The sequence below is a fragment of the Manis javanica genome, chromosome 12 (assembly GCF_040802235.1).
Source record: "Manis javanica isolate MJ-LG chromosome 12, MJ_LKY, whole genome shotgun sequence".
Lineage (NCBI taxonomy): Eukaryota > Metazoa > Chordata > Mammalia > Pholidota > Manidae > Manis > Manis javanica.
In genome coordinates, this window is record NC_133167.1 from 33,685,500 (window position 1) to 33,712,287 (window position 26,788).

At 41.4% G+C, this 26,788-nt stretch overlaps 1 protein-coding gene across 1 annotated transcript in view; it reads right to left on the reverse strand.

The window, feature by feature from the left end:
- Window positions 1–10,676: 10,676 nt before the first annotated feature.
- Window positions 10,677–26,788, reverse strand: part of LOC140845269 (uncharacterized) — a 102,600-nt gene continuing 86,488 nt past the window's right edge. Inside the window, exons 4-5 of the mRNA XM_073219265.1 lie at window positions 20,120–20,203; window positions 10,677–11,296 (exon numbers count right to left, since the gene is read on the reverse strand). Of these exons, the coding sequence (XP_073075366.1) occupies window positions 10,819–11,296; window positions 20,120–20,203 (562 nt within the window). The 3' untranslated portion in view covers window positions 10,677–10,818. The remainder of the gene's footprint in view (window positions 11,297–20,119; window positions 20,204–26,788) is intronic.

Genomic DNA, 26,788 nt, shown 5'->3' on the forward strand with positions numbered 1-26,788 from the left:
TTAGAATACTTTTATAAGGAGACACATCCCTTCATCTACCATTTGGTTACTCAATGGTATAGTTCATGTAGAAAAGCTAGGATAAGTGTTTGACTCTTTCCCTCTATTTACCAGTTTTCAAATGAATTAATTAGTTCCTTATCCTCTTCTGAAGGTGACCAATTCTTTGTCTGGAAAATATCCCACATATTTGGTATTGATTGGCTGCAATCAATAGCAATTACTGTCATTTTTTTTTAGCTCAAATTGTCCTATCTTTGGCTAGTAGGACTCTCTTCAAGTTGACTTCTGACATCCTTTTGATGTAGCCATTTTTGATAACTTCCTTGATATTTGTCTCAGATGTCCAGGTTCATCCTGCATGTGTCCTGCCCCAGATATGGAATTAGTCATGTTTCCAAAAAGTTCTGATTTTATTTCAAGACTATTATCTAGGTGCTAATGCCTATTGCCCCTGGGATGGGTTATTGTTTCTGAGCCTTTTCAGCGGCAGAACTAGGACACCTATCTATCTATTGAGAAGTACACATATAAATATAATTTTATAGATAAAATACCTAATGATTATGTTGATATTTCCAAGTAAAATTAAGGACTACATGGTTTTTTAGTAAGCTCTTTGTATACTTTTACTACAGCTGCATTTCTTTTTCTCCTTAATAAGATCTCTGATTCCCATACAGTAAGTGACAGAATTAGTAACTCATAGTTACTCATTTACATTATTCCACATTGTACACAATAGGCTCCGAATAACAATATAAGTATTACCACCACCAATATAAGCACAAAGAATAGCTTAAGATATTTTTTCATGTTCTCTCCCCACTCTCACCCAGTTTTTTATAGTTGTACTATATCTACATTATGTGAGAATATACTCTTTACATATTATACTTTCTTAACTCTCATTTAATATTAGACCTTTGGATAACTGTGTTTTAATACATACCAACAGTCTTTGTCTCTCTAATCATTTTGATTGTCAAAAACTCATCCTTTACTAGATTTTTCAGGAAGGGCTAATGAAAACAATATTCCCTGAGTCCTTGCATATTGATAACTTGTTCTATGCCTTTTATAGTTGAAAGTCAGTTTTGCAGGATATAAAATCCTTGGTTCACATTTTATTCCTTTGTGTGTTTTAAGTATGTCATAAGGTGTATCTGTCCAAAAAAAAAAAACAACCTGATGATAATCTAATTTTCTTACCTTATGAGTCACTTGGTGGCTTTGACTGACTTTTCCAAAGTTCCTTCACTTTACTAGAAGAATGTCTTGGTGTTGAGTATTCTCAGCTGCATAGTGTGCTTTTCCATATGTAATTTCATAACATTTTTATTTAAGGAGAGGTCTCTTTAATTATAATTTTTAGTATTTGTTTTGTCCCCTTGTTTTGTGTTTCTTTAACAAAGATTCTGGTTATTTGTGGCTGAATCTTCTTTGTCCATCTTCAATATTTGTCACTTGTCTATGTATTTTTTAAAATCTTTTTTTATTTTAGGAAATTTCCTCTTTTTTATATTTTATGTTCTTAATGCATAATCTGCTTCTTATGTTTGCTCTTGTGTTCCTTTTAGTTTAGTGTCACTTCTGAAATGATTAAAAAAAAATTCCTAATTGTCTCCTGAGTTCTACCACCTCAGTGGCAGAGTTTTAAAAATTTAATGTTTTCATTTCATGTCTTGTATCATTTTCTTAATGTATTTTAGTTTCTTTCGAGATAGAAGGCTATAGCTTTGATTTGTTCTGTGAGCATGTCTTTCTTGTATAGGGATATTATTTTGCTCACTATTTTTCTTAGGAGTAACTTTACAAGGGATTTGGCCTCAATACTTTTCTGTTGCTCATTTTTATGTTAAAATGGTCTACCAGAATTTTTAGTAGGATATATGGTTTTGAGTAGCTTTTTTAACTTCACAAACTCCTTTTCATGCAGTGTCAGGAAGGGTTAGCTTGCTTTATGAGATTTCCTGGTTCTGTTCTCATCTCCTACTTTTATCTGGGCCTCCTCTATCTGTTGTTCTGTTACCTCTGTCTAGCTGAATTTTTATTCCACTCTCAGCATTTCTCTTCAGTGTGACACTGTCATGGAAGGGAGCGCTGGCAGGTCATTCTCTAAGAGCGAGCTCATAGGGCCTCAACTGCTTCAGCACCTTCAGTTTTTGTAACAGACCTGTTGCGCTCAGTCTGCTGGATTGGGCAAAACCAATCCACACGCTTTCCAGTAAATAGGTATTGCTAATTTGGCTTCTACCCTTCTCAATTCGGTCAAAGTCTGTCAAGTGTCACTGTGTCTCTCTGCTTTTCCTGCTCAGATACTGATATGATTCAGGTCTTAAGGCTGATGGTGGTTTGTCCTCACACACTTGTATTTTGAAGTTGTGTGGATGTCTTGTAACCTAGTGTTAGTGCAAATGTTGTTCATGGGTCTTTGATTTTGCTGAATAGTTGGTCTGCGTATTTACTGTTCCACAGAGGGCTCAGCTTTGAAGAGATCCCTGTGCAGCAAGTGGGAGAAGGTGGAACCTGCTGAACCAGCTCTGTCGGTCACACATTTCTCGAGGACCCATGGGGCCACAGGTCCTGAAGGCAGATTTCTCTCACTACCTGGTTAAGAGCCTTGCCTAGTATCTCAGAGCCTGTAAGTGACACAGAGGCATTTGAGTCTAGGTTTGCAGATTCCTGTCTTGTGGTTTGCTTTCTCTTGCTGGCTAACAATAGCTTCAGCAACATGCTTTGTGTAATCTGCAGCATATGGTATAGCTCCACATGGCATCGCTATGCCTGCACATTGCTGAACATAAGTAGCTTAGAATCATGGTAGATGTGAAAGGACAGTCAGTGTCAGCATTTCTGGTGTTGTGGCAGGCTTCTCCAATGTTTACTCCCCAGTACTCTCAGCAACAGAGAGACGAATCCTGTCCCATATCTCCAGGGCATTGTTCACTACATTCTAATATTTTACCTTAAAATTCACGCAACTTTTAAATTCTACTTTGCAATATGTCTATACCATTTAAATACAAAAAGAGTATTTTCTGTATCTGCCAGCAAGTAAAACTGCTGTTATAGGGAGACCTAGACTGTTTCTTTAGTGGCTCTTAGTACTTTCTGGCATATTACCATGCACTCCTAAAATGTTTCCCAGTTTGAAAGCATGTAAGGAAGTAGAGAAAAGTAGGCTGTGGCTGTTATGGGAGTCTGAAGGTTCTACTAAATATTTGGACTTCATTCTGTAGACAATGAGGAGCATGTATTGGTACAATATTGTTACTTTAGTATTATAAAAACTCAGAAATCTGAATCATTTATATGAGAGGTATCCAGAGAATTTATACACTACATTAATTTTTCAAATGGAACAGAGCTATACTCATTAAGAAGCATTTTAGTGCTTCTTCCAGGAGGATTAGGAGGCGTTATTGGACAGGAAGAGGAGGGGAGGTTACCAGAGCCCATTACCAACATTTTCCCAGGAACATGCACATCCTTTCCCCGAGGCCAGATTCTCTCTGTTGCCCTCAGTACTATTCATTCTCTTTCAGTCTGTCCCCTTCTCTCCCAGGACAATTTATTTCAAATAGGACTTTCTCCAATCATTTTACTTGAGAAAGCTTAAGAAGTGGGAGAGGGTAATCTCTGTCTTGAACCTTAACCCTCTCTCAGAGAACACTTGAGGGCAAAGTGTAGTATGTGATGAAGACCATAGGTATTAGATTGCTAGGATTGCCATGCCAAGTACCACAGACGGGGTGGTTTAAATAATAGAAATTAGTTTTCTCACCATTCTGGAAGCTAGGAGTCCAAGGACAGGGTGTCAGCTGGTCGGTTCCTTCTGAGGTTTCTCTCCATGGCTTGGAGCTGGCTGACATGTTCCCGTGTCTTCACCTGATTTTCCCTCTTTGTATGCCTGTGTCCTAATTTTGTCTTATAAGGAGACCTACTGAATTGAATTAGGGCCTACCCATAAGACCTTATTTTAACTTAATTATCTCTTTAAAGGCCCTATCTCCAAATACAGTTACAATTTGAGGTATTTGAGATACTGGGGATTAGGGTTTCAACATATGACTTTTAGTGGTGACACAATTCAGCGCATAGCACCATATATGTTTATTTCTTAAAAATCAACTACAAGCATTCATATATATTCCACAAAATAAATGCTGAAACACCAGTATTACAAATAATACCACAGCTATTCTCATAATGAGTTTAGTTACTTAATTGTATTATGGATACAATAATCTAAGTTTCTATTTCAGTGTCCCCTGGAAGTCTTAGAAGCTACCAACTTCAGTTTTTAAGAGTAAGGGGATTTTAGTTTTTATTTTACTGCTGCCCAATGGCTTCACCTTGCCCTTGACTGGATATCCTCAACACAGAACCTTTTGCATGAAAAGCTAGTTTTAAAACGGTAGTTATGGGACTTCAGGAAAAGAGAAGAGAAAGATAATAAATCTTTGGTTTGGGATTCTCTGGGCTGACTGAAAAGAGAAAATCCAAACAATCCTTCCCCTCTTTGGGAAGTTCTGTAAGAAGCAAGCCCAGCAGATCTGAATTAGCTCTGGTCTGGTAGTACCATTGCGAGCCAGGAGGCTCACAGTCCCATGGAGGCCTTAGTGTCTCTGCCCCTCTCCTAGCTGCCCACAGAATGCCTGGCAGCACCAGAGTGGGCTCTTTCCAGTCGATGTCCCGCTGGGCCTCCACATGCCTCCCTCTTGCCTCTCACCTCCCAGAGGAGCTATGAAAACTCCCCAGCTTCTGCCTCTGAGCTTCCCATGTCACTTATTCCAGGAGGTTCTTGTGGGTGGAGGCCAGTGCCCTTGTATCCCATCCTTGCTTGCTGAGTGATTGATTGATTGATTAATCAAAATTTATAGACTCCCCACCCCATGTCTTAGCCAAGTCCTTTTCATCATTCTGAGTTCTGTTTACTTCTTCTGTAAATGTGGTTGTTCAAGATGATCTTCATGATCCCTCTTTGCCCTAATGTTACATGAATCTGTGCATCAGTTTCAGACTTTGATGCAGTTTTTTTTTTAAGTCCCATGTGCATTTACAAAAGAAACAATATAAAGCCTATGGTTAAAAGGGAAAGAAAAGTACCTCTTTCTCCCTAAGGATTTAAGACTTATTTTAGATGGAAAATTTAAGCTCACCTCAACCACAAGTCTTTAACTCATTCCTCTGCTCTGCCTTGGGCCACTCTTATTTATGGAGGCAACTCTGAGATCACTCTTAAAACTACATACAGGCTGAAACATTCTTTGTCAATGACACTGGCAGGTTCACCATGAATTATCAGGCTAAATAACACATACATAATTCTGAAAAACATAATTTTAAAAATTCTGAACGATTATCTGTGAGATGGCATCATCAGCAACGGTTTTGCTTTTTAAAATTAGAATTGCTAATGAATTGTTTTCTGATGTATTTTATATAGTCCTATAGATATTTGCTTAAGACATTCACATTTGTGAAATAGCTTTGTGCTGTTTTCTCCTTTCGCCCCCTCTTCACCCACACTTACCTGGATTCCTCCTCCTTGCTGACTCACAGCCCAGCCTCCTCCCACACACACTCAGTGACCTGGCACCCACCATTCATCCTCTCCTTTGTTCTCCCACAAATCCACCCACTCATCTTCTCTTCTTCACACAGGTAGACATTTTAACACTCCCACTACTCAGCAGCCAAAGAACAATAATGGCCTACAGAGGAAAAAAAGAATCATTTTTCCAGTGACCATTGTTTTTTTTTTAATTAATAGGCTCTATCCACAAGTGAATAGCTGATAAATAGTTCTTTTATTCTTGGATTACTTTTTCAAAACTCATTCATACACAATAATTGGATTCTCTGTTTTTTGAAGACTACCAAAATGTATGTGTACTTTGAGTGCTGTAACTTTTTTTCAGTGGAAATAGATGCTCTTATTATTTGTCCAAATTGAAATGTTTTACTCACATTTTGAAGTGAATGTATGCACCAATGAGATGCTGGCTTATTGGGATTTTTATTCGTAATGACAATATCTGTGCTATAGCTGAAATCAACAGGCTCTCTGTCAAGACCAATTGGCTGTGAATTATGCTAGAGCAATTCCAGAGCCAAGACCAGGAACAAGGGCCAGTCCACTCATCACAGCTCTGCCAGGCCCTCCCAGCTCTGTGGGGCTGGACCCAGGAGAGGCAGAGAGGCTAGACTCTAATACATGTGTAGTTTACAGCTACCAGAAAGGCCTTCCCCAAATCACCCTCCCCCTCGTGTTGCTATGCCTAAAATTCCAGCTTTAGAGAGTTATTCCTGAACCTTCTCAGTATTTAAAGTATGAAGAATTAGAAAGATGTTGCTGGAGTTTCTTCTCATTCATGGAACTATTTTTCTCTTTTCAAGGAGCTCAGATTATATGCCACATGGTGTGGACAGAATCTATTCTACAAATCCACTCTTTCATAGGAAGTATGAGCATCATAGTGACTTTGTGTTGGTATGTTTCTTGTTTTGTGGTTTGGCTGTCTCAGTTATAACTGTGTGAACTTGAAGGAAGGCTGGGACCAGTACTCTTCCTCATTTCTCTCTCTGAGAGGTAGCACCAAACTGAGGTGTAGTGGCATGGCACTCAATTCAGGATTGTAAAATTGTTTTCTATCCTTGGTAATTTACCTTCATCACTAAGTTTAAGGGCCAATTTTGTTCTACTTTATATCCACCAGAATTTGACTCTTTATTTAGAATACAACTATGCTTTCCTTTAGATTTCCACAACTAGATATGCTGTCTTATACATATTTATCAGTTTCTTTCTTGTACTGTATTTAATCTCAGATCTCTTCATTGCACATAAGGACTTTTAAGTTAGATCTCACTTAAAGCAAAACTCCTTGCATAAAAAAGCCCCTCACATTAAAAGATGCAAGCAAGGAACAAAAGCAAGAAACAAAAACATCTCAGCTTATTTTGCAGCCACAGTGCTGATATGACTGCCACCAAGTTTTTAGTTGCTGGCTTCTAGCTAAAGATGGTAGATGAACACAGGCATATACCCCTCTGGGTAGAGACCAGAAGACTTCAGGGGTTTGAATGAGTGAGACTTTAACAAATATTTGGTGAAAAGAGAATGGAGGAGGGTTAGGGAAAGAAAGCTGCAATCTAAAGTGTGTGCAGTGGGGGATGCTGAAGAAAGCAAGATATTTCACCTTGAAGGTCCTCAAAGAGGTTTAGAATTTGGAGTCATCAGATTTGACAGAATGGGGTGAGGTGTGGGGTATAAAGCATGAGATAAATTAAAAGTTTATATATGGTGCAGTCGACCACTCTAGTACCCCAAGGCTCAGAAATTCAGCAGCCCAAGGAATTGCTCCCAAACTCCCTCTTGCTGCAGGAAGAGATAGGAGGTTTATTTCCTGGAGACACTCAGAAGGAAAGGCCTGGGCATCGGAGAAATCAGGTATGATGAAATACATGGATAAGGCATGGGGATGAAAAAAAGAAGAGAAATGAATTGGAAGTCTACACTGAGGATGGTTGGTTTATCTGTGTTCTCTCCCTGCCACACTATTAAAGGACTGTTAACCAGGCAACTAACCCCTGGGCCTGTGTTTTTGAAACTGTGGGTTATGAAATCAGTTATGATTAGTGGATTATGAAATCAGCTTAATGGGTCATAACCAACAGTGTCATGGGTTGGGCTCCCCAGGTAGCAGACTGTGAGGCAGTTAAGAGTCAGAATGTTTATTAGGGCATGCCCTTGGGATCAACAGAATTGGACAAGAGGAGAAGGGGAGCTGTGATTCAAGGCCCAGTGACCTCTTTAGCCAAGCCCATGGGAGTACTGAAGCTAGAATGGCTCTTTGAATTGTCCTAAGTCAGGCTAAGATAGCCAGGCCTTTATCCTTTATTTGGAGATGAGGTCTTTAAAGAAGTGATAAAGTGAAAATGAGGCCCTCAGCATGGAGTCCTAATCCAGTGTGACTGTTCTTGTAAGAAGAACAAGAAACAGCAGGAGCATGCATGCACACAGGAAAGGCCATATGAGGACAAAGCAAGAAGGTGGCCATCTGCAAGTGAAGGGGTGGCCCCAGGAGAACACAAAGCTACTGACACCTTGGTCTGGGAGGTATAGCCTCCAGAACTGTGAGAAAATACATTTCTATTGTTTAAGTCATCCAGTCTGTGATACGTTGTTTTGGCAATCCTACCAATTAATACATCCCCCCTCACTGGATGTGGCCATCCCAGGACGTGTGACATTGGGCATGGCTGCCCTCTGGACGGAGGCAGTCCTAGCAGGAGCTAACAGCAGAAGATTGCCCCCCAGCAGTGCCAACAATTGGGGCAACCAGTCCCTTAATGCAGGGGATTTAATTGACACATCATAAGTCCATCACAAATATTAAAGAAAGGAAAGTTCAATCAATCAGATAGAAAATATCAGAGTGCATTATATGTAGAAATAGTAAATATTGTTTCATGAAGCATTTTTGCCTTTGTGTGTATATATATATATATATATATATATATATATATATACACACATGCAGGTGTATGTGGACTGAGATGTGGTGGAAAATCATTTTTTACTGCCAAAACGTTTAAAAGTCATTTCCCTAGGCAAGAAATTAGAGGAATGTTTTCTGAAAAAGCTAAACAGGCCCAGAGAAGAAACAAAAGGTTTTCCCCATCAACCACGCCCCATCCACTCACACAGAGTTCCTAATCAGCTTTTTGGCACCCTATTCATAAATATGAATGGACAAAAAAAAGAAAGAAACAAGAAATAACACCAGGCATGTAAGACAAACTCTAACCCAAAAGAGAGGACTAAATATGTAAAACAAAATAGAATACAAGAGGAAACTATAGAGATATAGAGAATAGACAAAAATACCATTTAATGCTAATTTGTAGCCTCAAAAATTATGAGAAGATCTGTATATATAAAATAAAAGCAGAATGCTACGATAAAAAGACAATTAAAAAAAAACAGGAGAAGGCTCTTAGCAATTAAAAACAGAATAATAAAAATAAAAACTTCAGTTGAAGAATTGGAAGATAGAGTCAAGGAAATCTGCTGGAGATAGAACCAAAAGATGAGTAAATGAACAGTAAGAAAGAAAACACACTTAAAATTCAATGCAGTAGGTACAATATCCGAGTAGGAGGAGCTCTAGAAAGAGAAGTGGAGAGACAATTATATAAGACAAGTTCCCAGAACTAGTAGAGGCACAGGTTTCAAAATTGAACGTGTCAACCAAGTACTCAGCACAACAAATAAAAAAAGGGCACATCATTGAGAAATGTTAGACCAGTGGAAATAATAATAGAATTAAAAGCTTCCAGAAGAAAAATGAACGAGTCTTTATTAGAAAATAGGAATCAGAATGCAGCGGACTTCTCACCTACAGTTTTGGACTCCATAAAGCAATGGGGCAAGGCTGTGAGAATTATGAGGGAAAATTTTTTTTGAAACTCAGAATGCAATACCTAGCCAAACATTCAATGAAGTGTGAGGGCAGAATAAAGATATTTTCTGACATAGAATTCAGAAAGTTTACCTATCATGTATTTTTTGTAGGAAGCTACCGCAGGACATGATCTAAAAAAATAAGGGAAAAAACAAGAAAGAGGAAGAGATAAGATCCAAGAAATACAAGATCCATCACATTTGAGTTGAAAACAGAATCCACAATCATTGCGAAGGTGATTTGAGCACAGGAGCTCTGCAAGAAGCCTGGAGAGCAACAAGTTCAGACATGCAAGGCTTCAGGGCACAGGGCTTCAGGAAATTTTCCCCAAGAAAATAAAGAAATGTATAGAATGCTTCATGAATTTAAACATATTGAGAGATTTACATTTCTGGAGCAGAGTAGGGAATTAATTTTTGACAAGTACATAGAAAAGTATGCATATAAATAGAATGAGATAATCATCAATTCCAGGGAAGACAAATTTGTACCAAGACAGGCAATGTGATCATAGTATATTGCATGCCTCAGCCTAAAATAATATTCACATCATCTTAATTTCATAAAATCTGAATGTTAATGAGAGAAAAACATTGTGATATAATAATGTTAGGAAAACAGTAGGAGGGAATAAGAGACAAAATCCATATCTCCCATAGAAGATATTTATAGGTAATATCTGGAACTTGAAAAATCAAGAAATAGCAGTTACAAATATGAAGATAAATACTAGAAGAAATGGCCTTTGCGATGGAAAGCAGAAATAGAATTTGCAGGTTGTCCAGGAAAGGGGGCTGCTCTTTTTCTTTTAGACTTTGAAGACATATTTGGCTTTTTAAACTGTATTCATTTATAAGTTAGATGAAAATATAAATATGAGTGATGTTCCATATTTTCAGTGTAAACATGAACACTGAAGTCATTTCAAAAAATATTTGACATGAAATATGAAATGCCCTTTGTGTAACCTGACTAGCATTGCAATGAGTTCATTTTTTCAGCAATAAAGTTCAATACGTAGTTTACTCACTTTTCTCAAGCTTTAATGATTTTGAACAGGTTCCAGATTCAAATTTTATCTAATAGTAATTAGAACCAATCCACCCATTGTGGAATGCCATTAAATGGTGAGTGGTTTAGGAATGGGGGATTGAGAAACCAACCTCCACATGAAAGGAAAGGAGCGACACATAGCAGCAATTCACCGGAGAGTTCCGCTTTATTAGGGAAAGGTGCTGGGTTATATAGGAGGGGGCATGATTGATTGAGGTGTCACTTCTACGGGGCTGGTGGCTGTTGGCTAGGTGCTGGGATTGGGAGGGGGGCAAGAGGTGATTGGGCTTCAGGTGGCGCCGGCGGGAACTGAGGACCCCGAAGAGAAGCCGGAAGTTTGCCATCTTACTGGTGGGGACCCTTCATTCCCCCCTTTCTCCTCTATGGGTTTGTGGACGTTGCTTTCTCTCTGGCTGCTTCCTGCTGAACAGGGGCGGAGAAGGGAGTGAGGGCTTGAGGATTGGGAGGAAAGGGTTGATAGGACTCCCCGCAGTAAGGACGAGTAGATGTAGACTTCTTCAGGTTTGGAAATCAATGAAGGTTCCCTGTAACCATAGGTTGGCCAAGAGGATATGGGTGTCAGGAGCCAGGCGTCTGCGGCTATTGTTTCCAGGAACAGTTTCCAGTGGAGAGAGGGGTCCATCTCAGCGTGTGGTGAGGAGGTCACGTGAGGGTGAGGGATCTTCTGTGGCCAGAAGCTGGTAGTTCCTGAGTAAAAGCTGGTTGAAAGCTTGATTAGAGATTTTTCCGACTTGGGATTTGATGAACTTTATTATACAGGGTAAGAAGAGACAGGCGAGAAGAATGATTATTATGGGGCCTGCAATGGGCCAGAGCCAGGTGAGGAGGGGGTTTGTTAGTATTGAAGAGAATGGGTTGGAATTGGAAGCAGAGTGGAGACTGGAGGCAAGGTCGGTGAGTTTGGTAATGTCAGTTTCTACAATGCCAGATTCGTTGATGTAATAGCAGCACTCTTCCCAGAGGAAGACGCAGGTGCCGCCCTTCTCGGCTGTAAGCAGATCTAGGGCCCGCCGGTTTTGAAGGGTGACTTTAGCTAGCAAAGTGACCTGTCTTTGGAGAGAGGCTAGAGAATCGGCAGTGGATGTCAGGGCTCCCTCAAGTTTGGCGTTGAGATCTCTAACTGCCTATAGAGAGTGACCCAAGGCTTCTCCCGAAAACTCTGCCCCAATGGCTGAGGTGATCAAAGAGCTACTGACCATGATGGGAAGGAAAGCAGCTCTTTTTGTGCGCGAGGGCAAGGGAGGTTGGAGCTCAAGAAATTCTGCCATGCTGTAAAGTGTTAACTGTGGGATTAGGGTGACGAGAATGCAGGGTGTATCGGAGTTGAGAGGCAGTGAGTTGAAAAGACTGCTATTACACTAAAAGAAGTGTCCCGGTTGCGTAAAAGTCTTAGAGCTGGAGGTAGGGGTGTAGATAGAGAGGCAGTGAAGTGCGCTGGAGGGGGGTGGAGTTGGGCCTACACAGTGGTGGATGGTGAGATTATCTGCGTATTCTGGTTCCCATAGGGGTATGTCTGCCAGGGGGCAGAGGGGTTGTCTTTCTGCATGGAAGGAGTAGTTGGAAATATTAAGGGGCATGGCGGCCAGCAGTGGGCGCTGTAGTGGTGCGCACAAGAAACAATTGGCTGTGTTAAGGGTGTGGTTGAGAAAGATGGTGGTGTCCTGAATGAGCTGTAATGAAGAGTAGGAGAAATGGGAAGAGGGGTGGGGATAAGAAGATGAAGAGGCGCTATCAAGAGTTTGGATAATGACTTTTTCGGAATGTCTGCTATCTGATGCAACTTGAGAGATCTGGGAATGAGAGGGAACATACTTTCGAGAGATATGAAGGGTACTGTGGGGGGTCGAGGACTCCCCGTAGTAAACTGAGGCTGTGACTCTGGCAGCCCATCGAGAGTCCCAGGGATCTGGGATTGATAAGGAGAATGAGCTGTTGGGATATTTCATGAAACGGTTGGAGGAGTAATACTGTGGGTACTGGAAGTTACCTATGTAGTGAATGGTGCAAGACTAGTAGGGACATCTCCCGTAGGTATCTGGCCATCGCCTGCAATAGGCTTGTGTTTGGTCACAGAGGAAGCAGAGGTAGGGAGAATAAGGGTAGCTGGTAGTGAACACTTCGGTGGAGGGAGGAAAGTGGAGGTATAAAGGCTCAGAGCAGCTTTTCAGAGGGCAGTCTGGTGTGGCAATGAGGGCAGTAACTTTTGTTTGATGCTGTGTGTAAGTCTCTCTGACTTTGAATCGCCATACAAAGGAGGCTGGGGTGGTGGGGAAGACAATAGGAATGAGGAAAAAAAGCGAGAGAGCAGTAAAGGAGGAAAAAGTCATGATTCGGGTATGGATGGCAAAGGGGGTGAACGGGATTTTGGAGGAAAGAGGACAGTAAGGTCAGGAGTCTGGAGGGAGGGAGAGTCTGTAAACTTTTGTAGGTTAAGAGATCTTTTAGGTGATGTGGGGACAGAATGGTAAGGGGCGCCCTGAATGTCAGTTTATGAGCTTCTTCCTGCAAGAGCTGTCTAGCGGCTAATGCTCGTAGGCAGGGGGCTCATCCCCGAACTGTGGGGTCTAATTGCTTGGAGAGATAAGCTACTGGGGGGCAAAGGATGGGCCATAATATTGGCATAGGACTCTTAGAGCTTGACTGGACCTCTCATGAATGTATAATGAGAAGGGCTTCGACAAATCAGGAAGATGGAGAGCTGGGGCTTCTACAAGGGCTTGACAGAGCTTAATGAAGGAGTGTCGGGGTGAGGAGGATAATGGTTTTTTAGGGGGGCTCTTGCTGAGGTTATATAGGGGTCTTGCCAACAGGGTGCAGGGAGAAGTTAGGGATCTACGTTCTAAAATATCTAGCTAGGCTTAGAAAGGGCCTAGAAAGGAAAGGATTTTTGTCTTGGTTTTGGGAATGGGCAGGTCAGAGAGGAGCCATTTTCTGTCTAAGGTAATGGACTTTCTTTGTTGAGATAGAAGGAATCTGAGGTAAGTGAAAGGAGGGGAAGAGATTTGAGCTTTGATGGGGGATACTCGGTAACTTCTGGAAGCTAGAAAGTTAAGTAGGGAGGCAGTGTCAAGTTGAGACTGTTCCCACGAGAGACTGCAGAGTAGAAGATTGTCTATGTATTATAAGGTGGACTTGGAGTGATCATGATGAAACTGTTTGAGGTCCTGAGCTAGGACCTGTCTAAAAATATGGGGACTATCTCGGAAGCTTTGTGGCAAAACTGACCAAGTGAGTTGTTTAGAATGTCTTGTGTATGGGTCCGTCCAGGTGAAGATGAAAAAATCTTGGGAGCAGGGGTCTAGAGGGATAGAAAAATGGGTCTTTGAGATCTAGGACTGAGAAGTGGGATGCTGAGGCTGTATGGATTTGGAACTAAGGGATGGATAGGGACAATGGCTATGTTGATGAGGCGAAGGTCTTGGACAAGGCGGCAAGATCCATTGGTTTTTTTTAACAGCTAATATGGGGGTATGTCTTTGAGATCTAGGACTGAGAAGTGGGATGCTGAGGCTCTATGGATTTGGAACTAAGGGATGGATAGGGACAATGGCTATGTTGATGAGGCGAAGGTCTTGGACAAGGCGGAAAGATCCGTTGGTTTTTTTAACAGCTAATATGGGGGTATTAAATGGGGAGTGAGTGGGTCTGCTTGAATGATGGGTTGGAGGCCTATGAGGGCTGAAGTGGTTAGGGGGTATTGGGCCTGACAGATATACTGAGAGGGGTCACATAATTTGATAGAGGCAGGGGGACATAGGGCCACGGAGGGGCTTGTAATGTCCCAAACTTTGGGATTTACAGGGTGTATGAGGGCAGAACCAGAGCTTTCATTGGGTAGAGGGGGGTCGTCGGCTATGAGGGCCATCAGAAAGGGAGTACTGGGGGCTGTGGGAGTGGATATAGTTATGGAAACGTGGAGGGAAAGGATGTCTCGTCCTAGTAAAGGGATGGGACACTGGGGCATAACCAGGAAGGAGTGGGAGAAAGGTATGGGATTGTCTTGGATTGTGCATAAAAGGGTGGGTGGGGGGTTTAATGGGAAAATCTGTTTACCTCCTACTCTGACTATAGGAGTAATGGCTGGCCTGGTAGGGCCCCGGTATTCTCACAAGACTGAGAAGGTGGCTCCTGTATCTAGGAGGAAGGAGATGGGGTGACCATCTACTGTTAGAGTAACCCTGGGCTCCTGTTTGGTGATGGAAATGGTCGGGCGAGAAGCCCCCGGGCCCCATCAATCTTTTTCTGCCAGCCCCACTACAGCGGGCTTAGGATGGGGGTTGTTCGTCCAGCCTCCCCTTCGGGTGGTTGGGCAATCAGACCCGCAGTGGCCCTTTTTGTGGCATCTGGGGCATGGGGTGGTAGGAGATCTGGGGGAGGGGCACGCCCTTGACCAATGTCCCTCTTTTCTGCACTTGAAACAAGCTCTTGGGGGGGCTTGTTTGTAGAGGGGCGCCCAGGTTGTGGTTTTATCAGCTGGGCCAACATCTGGAAATTGGCCTGATCAGCCTTTTGTTTACGGCATTCTTTCTCCTCCTCCCGCTTATGGAAGACTTTAAAGGCCACTGTTAGGATCTCAGTCTGTGGGGTAGCGGGGCCCTGTTCTAACTTTTTGAGTTTAGCTTTAATGTCGGGGTAGCCTTGAGCTAGGAAGTATGTCATAAGGACATGTCTTCCTTCAGGTGTTTCTGGGTCCAGGCTGGTATACTGTAATAGGGCTTGAGTGAGTCTGTCTAAGAACTCGGAGGGGATTTCATCTCTCTTTTGAATTATGTCTTGGAGCTTTTGAAAATTGACTACTTTACAAGCTGCCCTTTTTCAGACCTGCTATTAAGCAGGAGGCAAAAATATCTCAAGAGCGGAGACTCATGGCGGTGTTATAATTTCAGTGTGGGTCTTGTTCGGGGACAGCAGTGGGGCCAGGGGGATAAGTGGGGTCAGTCCTGTGGGTTTCAGTAGCCTGCATTTGGGCGAAGTCCTAAACTCGTCTACGCTCTTCAGGGAGGAGAGTATTGGCCAGGAGCATGAAAATGTCATGATGTGTGAGGCTGTAAGACTGGAGGGTCTATTGAAACTCCCTGATGTATGTCATGGGATCAGTGGAAAAGGAACTTAGGCGTTTCTCTAGTTGGGCTAAATCTCTTAAGGAGAAAGGGATGTGAACGCGCACGCTGCCTTCGGATCCTGCTACCTCCTGGAGGGGGGCGATAATTTTGGGAGGCTCTCGGGACTGAGTCTGAGGGGGACTGAAGGGTTCTGGCTCAGTCTGTGGGGGAGTGATGCGGTCTAGCCGTGCCTAGTTGAGCAGGTCCTGAAGTGCAGAAGGGGGGCAAAGAAAATAAAGAAAGATAGAATCAGACCCACATGTTGCCAGCTAGCAGCCCAGCTGCTTACTTCTGCCGCTCTAGTTGGGCTTGAACTCATGACTCTGAATTAAGAGTCCCATGCTCTACTAACTGAGCTGCAGCAGGGCTCTAGTTAATTGCTTATGGAATACGTAAACAGAATGTTCTTTGTTCTCCATTCCTGCCACATCTGCAAGTGGGGGAAGGGCATATTTAGAAGCAGGGGCGGTGTTTCTACACATCTTCAAGGTCTCCCTATTTTCAGAGTGAGGAGTCTTGGCAAGATATGTTTTTGTGGACAGATAACTTCTAAGGACTGCACCGGTTGTTCTCTAGCTTGTGCCTTCCCATGCTGCGTTCAGACATGGGGTAAGGTGCTTTCCCATTCTCCCTACAAACATGTGAGAAGACAAAGGCGGTCTCTAACAGGGGAGAAACAGGTGATGAGGGCAAAGACGGAGGAGGCCCCTGGGACCTAGTTAAAGGGGGGCTGAAAGGCTCAGGCTTAATCTGCAGGGAATGAAGGTGGAGGAGGTGAGATAGGGGAGGAGATGGTTGCGGAGGAAGGGAGAAGGGCTGTTGTAGGAGAAGAAGGGGAAGGGAGTGAACAGGAGGCTTCTGCGGGGGCGGCGGCTTGCAGGCTAGGAGAACTTGGAAGGGGGCGGGGAGAGGAGGAGGCGGAAAGCTTCCATATAGGGAATCTCCTTCCATTTTTTCAGGCGCTGGCAGTAGTTAAAAAGATCGCGAGTGATGTTAGGATCAAGAGTTCCCCCTGCAGGCCATTGGTTTTTATTGTCTAGGGGGTATGTCGGCCAATCTTGGGAGCAATATTTACGGAGAAGTTTTGGTTTTATATCAGGCATCAGGGAGAGGGTAGCCAGATGCTTAAGCAGGCATTCAAGAGGTGAACTTTCAGGGAGGGATGAGGAGGCTCCCATGGCTAAAGGACAGAGAAGGAGACAAACAGGGGAAGACGAACGGAGATCCTCGGACTGGAAGCAGACCACAAGGAGACAAAGGGCGTCCCCGATGATCCTTGGTGGTCTGCGGAAACTCGTATACGAGTCGGAATTTCTTGGGAAGTGTGGGTCATCACCCAGACTTCCCTAAGAAGGCAGAGTGCCGGAGTCACGAGGTACCTAGCGCTAGGCGTTTTCGGCGGACGGAGCAGAAGGAGGAGGGGGGGAAGGGAGCGTTCTCATCCACAAAGGAGTCACCTCGTTTATGGCTGTTGGAGGGGGGTGCCTGAGAGTCGGCCGCAGCCGTGAAGGCCTGAGGTGGGGATTTATGACTGTCGGAGGAGGGGCCTGAGCGTCCGCCGCACCCGTAAAGGCTTGAGGCGGGGATTTATGGCTGTTTGGGGAGGGCCCTGAGGGTCCACCGCAGCCGTGAAGGCCTGAGGCGGGGAGAGTTCCCTCCTCATCCCCGAGCGTCAGGGCCTTGCCGGACGATCACGGTCAATGGCACTGCGATAGCTCGGGGAAGAGTGGCCCACCCCGGGGAAATTTTGCTTAAAAACTTTCAGCACTGATGGAAGGGATGGTGAATGTGTTTATGACTGTCGGAGGAGGGGCCTGAGCATTCCCCGCAGCCGTAAAGGCTTGAGGCGGGGATTTATGGCTTTTGGAGGAGGGGCCTGAGGGTCCGCCGCAGCCTTGAAGGCCTGAGGCGGGGAGCGTTCCCTCCTCATCCCCGAGCGTCAGGGCCTTGCGGGACGATCACGGTCAATGGCACTGCGATAGCTCAGGGAAGAGCGACCCACTCCGGGGGGAAAACTTACCTAAAGGCCAGAGAGGAGTGGTGAGTGTGATGAGCCAGCGCCGGAAAAAGAGGACGAGGGCAAGCTGCTGCTGGTGTCGGGGGAAGACGGGGCCCAGTTGGGGTGTCCCGTCTCCCGGGTTTCGGCACCAATGAAAGGAAAGGAGCGACACATAGCAGCAATTCACCGGAGAGTTCCGCTTTATTAGGGAAAGGTGCTGGGTTATATAGGAGGGGGCATGATTGATTGAGGTGTCACTTCTACGGGGCTGTTGGCTGTTGGCTAGGTGCTGGGATTGGGAGGGGGGCAAGAGGTGATTGGGCTTCAGGTGGCGCCAGCGGGAACTGAGGACCCCGAAGAGAAGCCGGAAGTTTGCCATCTTACTGGTGGGGACCCTTCACCACATTTCTTGGGGTATGCAGACCCCCTGGGTCAGCAGTCTTTGGCCAAGAGCAGCCTATTTTATGCAGTACTGTATGATTTTTATGATTTCTCTTTGAGTGCCATATCATGAAAAAGGTTAGGAAGCACTGCCTCAAATAGATGCCATAAAAATCCATTGTAAGGACTAATAGCCACTGAGGTAAGTTTTTTCAATTGCTTCCTTATTAAATTTATATAAGAGTAGTTAAATTTGTATGTCTTTAAATGATTTTTTGATGTTCCCAAAATTTTAATGGAAATTATATAACATTAGGTTTATGTATGAGTTTGGATTATTAAATCCAGCTACAAGTAACTTAATAGAGACCCCAAGGTAGTCATTTAAATAATTAGATCATTACACTATCCTATAAAAAGAATTCTGGAGAAAGCTAGCCCAAGGCTAGCACAGTGGCTTCTTCATCAAAGATTTGGCTGCTTTCAGGTTTTACTCTTATATTGCTGAAGCCTGAGTCTGAGTTCAGGGAATGCAAGCCAGCACACCCACAGCCAGAAAGCAGGATGGAGGAGGAAGGGCATGCCTTTTACCTTTTATAGAGACTTCCCAGAAGTCACCATCCTATTTCCATTTAGGTCTCTTGAGAAACTAAGTCACATGACCACACATCTGCAAGCATGGTTGAAAACTGTGTTCTTTTAGTGAGGTGGCAATAAGTCTATCTTAAAGTAAGAGTTTGATTAACTTGAAAGGGAAGAATGAATATTTGTAGGCAAGCAGCAGTCTTTACAACATGTTTTAGTGACTTATGTAATTCATTTCAAATAAAAACAATCTGTCAGTTATTTTTGTATGCTGCTAGAAGGCTGACATAGCATTAAAGAAAACCAGTTAACAAATTCATTATTTAAAGTCTTGATTGTATATTTTTTGTTGGATTAATGATTTATGATTAAGGCAGTGTAGTTAGAGGTTAAAAACTCAGATTCTGAAGCAGACAGCCTGCATTCCATTAATTAGTTGTGTGACCTTGAGAAAATTGCATAAATGCTCTCTCTGTGCCTCAGGTTTTATTTTTTTGTAAGGTGGAGATAAAAAATAATAGTATCTATCTAATAGGAATTTCGGAGGATTAAATGCATTAATACATGCAAGGTACTTAGAATAGTGTCTGGCATACAGTAAGTGCTCAACAAAATGTTAATGTATCTTTTACTTGAATTAAAATATTTTCCTTTAAAATCACAGATAGCTGTGGTAATCTGATTCTCTATTAAAAATTTCCAAATATGCAATATTTTCTTGGTTTTTCATTTGTAGGTACTTACAAGTGCTGGTGCCTATAGTCAACCCATAGGGCTTTACCATGAGTTAATAGATATTACGTTCCATAGTAGCATTATAAAAGGAAAAGGGGTTAGGCATTGGTAAAGTTAAACAATAACTGGTTTGTCTGTTTTTCCCCCGCTTTCTCCCACTTCTTCCTTTTAATAGACTGTACTGATGATATACATCCCTTCCCTCCCACCCGCCCAAGTCTGACAGTCTCCTATTGCCCCAGGGCTGTACAAATTCTTGGTATCTCTACTCCCAGCACTGTAGCATGCCTAGACCATCCATAGTCCAACTCAGTCATGATCCTTAATAATTTCTGGCTGTTCATAATTATAATTGCCTAGTTTGGAACAAAAATATGTGTTTCTTTATTATTTTCTGGGTTTTTTTCCCCCAGGTTTTCCTCAAACCTTTCTGCAATTAAGTGATGCTCTATTTTCCTTTTGGAAAAGCAATAGTTAAGTGAAACTTTGATGATTAATTGTATTAAAATTATAGCTAAAACACCTTTTTTAAATAATAAAAGTTATATTAAGGAAGTTTTAGAAAAAAAAAAATTCATATTTCCATTAACATTTGGCTTTCATCTTTGGCCCTAAGGCAACTGCTTCAGTTGTTGCCGTTCCTTTTCTAGAGGAAGGCAAAAGTAAGGCATGGAAAACATGCGCCTCATCACTTTTCTGGGCAAAACTGGGAAGACACACACTTCTTCAGCTCATTCTACTGACAAGAATTTATCAAATGGTAATACCTGGTTTCAAGAGAGGATGGGAAATGTGGTCTGTCTTTGGGAGTCCCTGTGACTGGTGAACACTGCAGGTGGAGGGTCTTGTTACTAAAAGGAGGAAGGAGAGAACAAATATAGAGCCTGTTAGCAATCTTTGTAACACAAATTCACCACATAGTTGCAATATAGTAAAAACAATTTCATTTTGTTTTTTACTTAACATTATATAAAAAGCTTTTTTTCATGTTGTTATATTGTCTTTATAAAGCAATAGCTTTGTAATAATTTGTTAGTGTATAATCAATAAATTCTTTAACTCTTTCTATTGATAATAGGCTATAATATCCTATGATAATGTAGATCCTTTCCACTTCTGTTATAAACAATGTCACGACAGACCTTTCCTTGAGTAAATTTTTTTTATCTTTGGATGATTCCCTTCGGATAAGTTCCCAGAACTAAGATTACTAGGTCAAAGGGTATGTGAACAGTTTATGATTCTCAATGTTTTTGTTCTAAATTGGTTTCTGAGAAGGCCGTACCAATTTGTTCCCAGAGGAAATATGAACATTTTTTTTCTGTGAACATGGGGAGGGAGACATATTCACTTATCCTTGTAGGTAGAATATTTTCAGCTTTTCAGGTCTGGCTGGAATGATAAGGAGACAAAACAAGACTTGAATTTGAATCTCTTATTCTTCCACTTCCTTGCTACATAGCTCTAGGCAAGTACTTGCTCTCCCTGTGCCTTAGACTCCTTATTTAAAATTCAGGATAAAAATATCACCTTCATAAGGTTATGTGGTAATCATTAAGGTTGTTGACAAATACTCTGCTTGATCATCTTCCATGTACATGTTAAAAAAGTTATTCCCTGTTCCTCTGAAGACACGGTCATGTGACTTGCTTTAGCCAGTGAAATGGAAGCAAAAGTAACATGCCATCTTCAGGCATATATTTTAAGAATGTGTGTGGTTTGCCACATTCTTTTTCCCCTTTGCCATGTGATTGGAAGTATTTCAGATCATAATAGCTCTTTAAATGAGCCCTAGAGTAAGTATGACACACAGGAGAGCCCTAAGCTAACCTGTGATAGACATATAAATTAAGTAAGAAATAAATCTTCAGTTTTTTTTAAGCTACTAAGACTTTAGAATTGTTTGTTATATGGTAACATAACCTAGCCTATCCTGATTGCTGCAGGTTTTCTCAGGATTAATAAAATAATATGAATAATATATTGGACCAATGAGAGAGCCTCAATTAATGTCATTTCTGATAATAATTACTGCTGCTCATTCAATGTCCTCTATATGTCAAGCATTTGTATTGTACACATTATCTCTAGTCTTCAGAACAACCTTGCACATTACGTAAGCCTCCATTTTATAAAGGAGAAAAACCAAATCGAGAATGGTTGGTGGTTTCCCTAATGTCATCCAGCTAGAGAGTTACAGAACTGGCATTCAAATATGGTGTTTTTCTTTCCATCTTTACCTTTTTTTCCTTGCCTTTAGAGCTCTATGGCATTGCTTTTTTATTATTTACATCATTAAGTGAATTTCTTTATAACATTTCTTTATGAAAGTCACAAAACCTCTATTTTCTTAAACCTGTTGTAACATAAACAGAAACTTAACCAAAGGTATAGTAGTTTGCTATTCAAGCTCCTGCTTGTTGCCCAGAAAAACTTCACAAACTCAAGTACCTTTTACATTTTTCTTGGCTTGAATATATCTGAGTGCATTTAAGATTTATATACTTGGGGGATAAGGGGATTAAGGATGGTGGAATAGGAAGGCAAGATGGAAACTTCCTCCAAAAACACATAAAAGAGGAAAATACGGCAAATGCAGCTAGACCTGAAAACAACCTGAAGACTGCAGAATGGACCCCCTGCACCTAAGGAAGAAGAGAGGACCACGGAGAAAAGGGTGAGGTGTCAAAGCCAAGATTAAGTGGGACCCAAGCCCTACCCCTACCCCAGCCTACAGTCAGGAGACAGAGGAACAGAGCAGAGAAGGCATAGGAGTCAGGGGCACTGCACAACTGGCCCTGCAGATCTGCTCCTGGAGCATGAGCCCACAACACATTGGGTTCTGGTGATTCGTGGACATCTAGGGGTGCTCTAGGAGGCTAAGACTCCAGTCTGTGTGGAGGGCAGGAAAACTCCGCCAGTCCCAAGACCCAAAGCAGAGGAGGCAGTTTGAAAGACTTGCCAGCAGTGGGAGGGGTACTAGAGGGGTGAGGATTGGATGGAACGTTCTCCTCAGGAGAAAGGGCAGGTTGAGGATACCTCCTCAGCCCTTCCTTGGCTCAACAATTCAGCAAATCTCGGGAACCTCAGATGTTCCATCTCCCTTGCTGGCAACACAGCCCTGAGGCTTCTCCCTGTGTGCGCTGCTGGAAGCCAAATGACTTGGCCTAGTGGTACCATCAGACTGCTGCCTGGCAGGCAGAAGGAGACTCTCCCAGCTGCCTTGGCTCTGTTTCAGCCCAACCAGAAAGGTGCCTGCAGGAGCCACCACCAAGAGCTCCTTCCTCCCTGTGGGTGTCCAAACCCAGTGCAGTGGATCCAGCTGGGGCAGAGCTGTACATTGGTCCACACACTCCATTAATCCTGCAGCCCCACCATTGCTGCAGGCCAGGCAGGGCCCCACCCACAGCGAGTTCTACAGATTCCTGAGCTGATCACCAAGGTAGCAGCTCAAGCAAACTGCCTGCCCAGACTGAGACAACTACAGATGTCAGACAGATAGGAGGCCCCGCCCATGGACACCAACATCTGAACCCCAGCAAAAGAGAACCAGGCACTAGAGAGGAAGAATCTTGAGCTTCTGGGCACCATAGCACATCTTCTTCATAAAGCTATTACTGTTTAGACCAAAAAGCAGAGCAGAGGTGTCTAACACAAAGGAAGAAACAAAGAAACCCTGAAAAAATGAATAAGCAGAGGAATATGATCCAAACAGAACTACGAGAGAGAACCACAGAAAGAGGGCTAAATGGAACAGAGATTAACAGTCTTCTTGACAAAGATTTCAAAATTAAAGTCATAAACATGTTCATGGATTTACAAAAAAATATTCAAGATCTCAGGAAGGACTTTAACAGAGATGGAAAACTTGAAAAAGAGCCACTCAGAGCTGAAGAATATAGCATCTGAAATGAAACATACAATGGAGGGATTTAAGAGGAGATTAGTGCAGGTAAAGGAGACAGTAAATGAGGTGGAAATTAGAACAGGAAAACAAAAAGGCTGAAGGACAGAGAGAAAAAAGGATCTATAGGAATGAAAGAATGTTAAGAGTGCTATGTGACTAATCCAAATGAGTTATTCACATAATAGGGGTAACAGAAGGAGAAGAGAAAGGCAAAGGGATAGAAAGTATTTTTAAGGAATAATTGTTGAAAACTTCCCCAATCTGGGGAAGGAAATAGACACTCAGGTCATGGAAGTGCAGAATAACAAAAGGAACCCCAGCAAGACAACACCAAGACATATAATAATTAAAATGGAAAGATCAAGGATAAGAAGAGAGTGTTGAAAGGAGCCAAAGACAGAAAAAAAGAATTGCATATAAAGGAAATCCCATCAGGCTATCACCAGACTTCTCAACAGAAAATCTACAGGCCAGAAGGGAGTGGCATGATATGTTTAATATACGGAAACACAACAACCACCAAACAAGAATACTCTACCCAGCAAGATTGTCAGTTAAATTTGAAGCAGGGATTATGCAATTTCCAGATAAACAAAAATTGAAGGAATTCACTACCACTAAACCAGCCTTACAGGATATGTTAAAGGCACTGCTGTAGATGGAAATGACCCTAAGGCTAAATAGCTTTCACCAGTGAAAATAAACCCACAGTAAAAGTAATAGACCAATGAATTACCAAACAAGTGCAAAATTAAAACAAAACAAAAGAAGTAAAATCGGCCACACACAAAATCAGTCAAAGGATATACAAAAAATGCAGATTATGACATCTAATATGAAAACTGTGGAGGAGGAAGAAGAGGAAGGGAAAAAAATCACCTTTAGAATGTGTTTGAGATACAGTAATCAGCACTTTAAGATATAAGGAAGCTATCCTTGAACCTTTGGTACAAAGCTGAAGTCTACAATAAATATACATACACAAAAATAAACTAATTGAAAAAAAATAGATAAATCCAATTACAACACTAAAGAAAATCATCAATAACAGGAGAAGGGCATAAGAGAGGAAGAAAGGAACAGAGAAGTGCTATAAAAAACAGAAAACAATAAAATGGCAATAAGTACATATCTATCAATAATCACCTTAAATATAAATAGACTGAATGCACCAATCAAAAGACATAGAATGGCAGAATAGATAAGAAAACAAAAGCCATCTATATGCTGCCTACAAGACACTCATTTCAGACCCAAAGACAAACACACACTAAAAGTGAAGGGATGGAAAAAGATATTCCATGCAAATAATAGGGATAAAAAAGCAGCATTGGCAGTACTTGTATCAGACAAAATTGATTTCAAAACAAAGAAAGTAATAAGAGACACAGAAGAACATTATGTAATGATAAAGGGATCAACCAACAAGAGGATATAACCAAAATAGGAGCACCTATATATGTAAAAGAAATACTAACAGAATTAAGGTGGGAAATAGACTGCAACACATTCATCATTCATTTTAGGAGACTTTAACACACCACTCATACTGACAGATCAACCAGACAGAAAATAAATAAGGAAACAGAGGCACTGAATAATAGATTAGATCAGATGGACTTAACAGATATCTACAGAACATTCCACCCAAAAGCAGCAGAATACACATTTTTCTCAAGTGTACATGGAACATTCTTCAGAATAGATGACATACCAGGACACAAAAAGAGTCTCAATAAATTAAAAAAATTGGAAATTGTGTCAAGTAGCTTCTCAGCCCAAAATGGTATGAAACTAGAAATAAATTATACAAAGAAAACAAAGAGACCTGCAAATACATGGAAGTTAAACAACATGCTTCTAATTAATCAATGAATCAATGAGCAAATTAAAATACAAATCAAGCAGTATTGAAGACAAATGAAAAGAAAAACACAAAAGACCAAAATCTGTTGTAGGTGGCAAAGGAAGTTCTAAGAGGAAAGTACATAGCAATACAGGCTTACCTCAATAAACAAGAACACTCCTAAATATACAGTCTAAAATCATTACTAAAGAAACTAGAGAAAGAAGGCCCAAAGTTAATAGGAAGGATATAATAAATCAGAGCAGAAAAAAATAAAATAGAGAAGAATAAAACAATAGGAAAAAAAATGAATGAAATCAGAAGCTGGTTCTTTGAGAAAATAAAATAGATAAACACCTAGCCATATTTATCAAGGAAAAAAAGCATGTGCACACATAAACAGAATCAGAAATGAAGAAGGAATAATCACAATGAATACCACAGAAATACAAAAAAATTAGTAGAGAATCCTATGAAAAATTACATGCCAATAAATTGGGCAACCTAGGAGAAATGGACAACTTTCAAAAAAATTGAGGCTTCTGAGACTGACCAGGAAGAAATAGAAAATATGAACAGACCAATTACAAGTGAAATTGAATTGGTAATCAAAAAACTCCCAGCAAGCAAAACTCCCAACAGAGGGCTTCACAGTCAAATTCTACCAAACATTTAAAGAGTTAATACCTACCCTTCTTAAAGTATTCCAAAAAGTAGAAGAGGATGGAATACTTTCAAACTCATTCTATGATGCCAGCCAGCATCACTCTAATACCAAAACTAGGCAAAGACACCACAAAAAAGAAAACTACAGACCAATATCCCTGAAGAACATAGATACAAAAATACTCAACAAAATATTAGCAAACCGAATTCAAAAATACTTCAAAAAGATCATCCCTCATGATCAAGTGGGATTTATTCCAGGGATGCAAGGATAGTACAATATTCGTAAATATGTCAATATCATATACCAAAAACAAAGATGAAAACCACATGATCATCTTCATAGATGCTGAAAAAGCATTTAACAAAATTCAACAACCACTCATGATAAAAACTCTCAACATAATGGGTATAGAGGGTACATACCTCAGCATAATAAAGGCCATATATAACAAAACCACAACTAATATCATCAGTAGCATTAAAAAGCTGAAAGCTTTTCCTCTAAGATTAGGAATTAGACAAGGATGTCCACTCTATCCACTTTTATTCAATATAGTACTGGAGGTACTCGCCACAGCAATCAGACAACACAAGAAATAAAAGGCATCCAAATTGGTAAGGAAGAAGTTAAACTGTCACTGTTTGCAGATAGCATGATATAGTACATAAAAAACACTAAAGACCCCATTCCAAAATTACTAGAACTAATATCTGAATTCAGCAAAGTTGCAGGATACAAAATTAGTACACAGAAATCTGTTGCATTCCTCTATACTAATAATGAAGTAGCAGAAGGAGAAATCAGGAAAACAATTCCCCCTTACAACTGCATCAAAAAGAATAAAATACCCAGGAATAAATCTAACCAAGGAGGTGAAAGACCTATACTCTGAACACTAAAAAACACTCATGAGAGAAATTAAAGAAGACACTAAATTATGGAAACCTATCCTGAGCTCATGTATAGGACAAATTAATATTGTCAAAATGGCCATCCTGCCTGAAGTAGTTTAC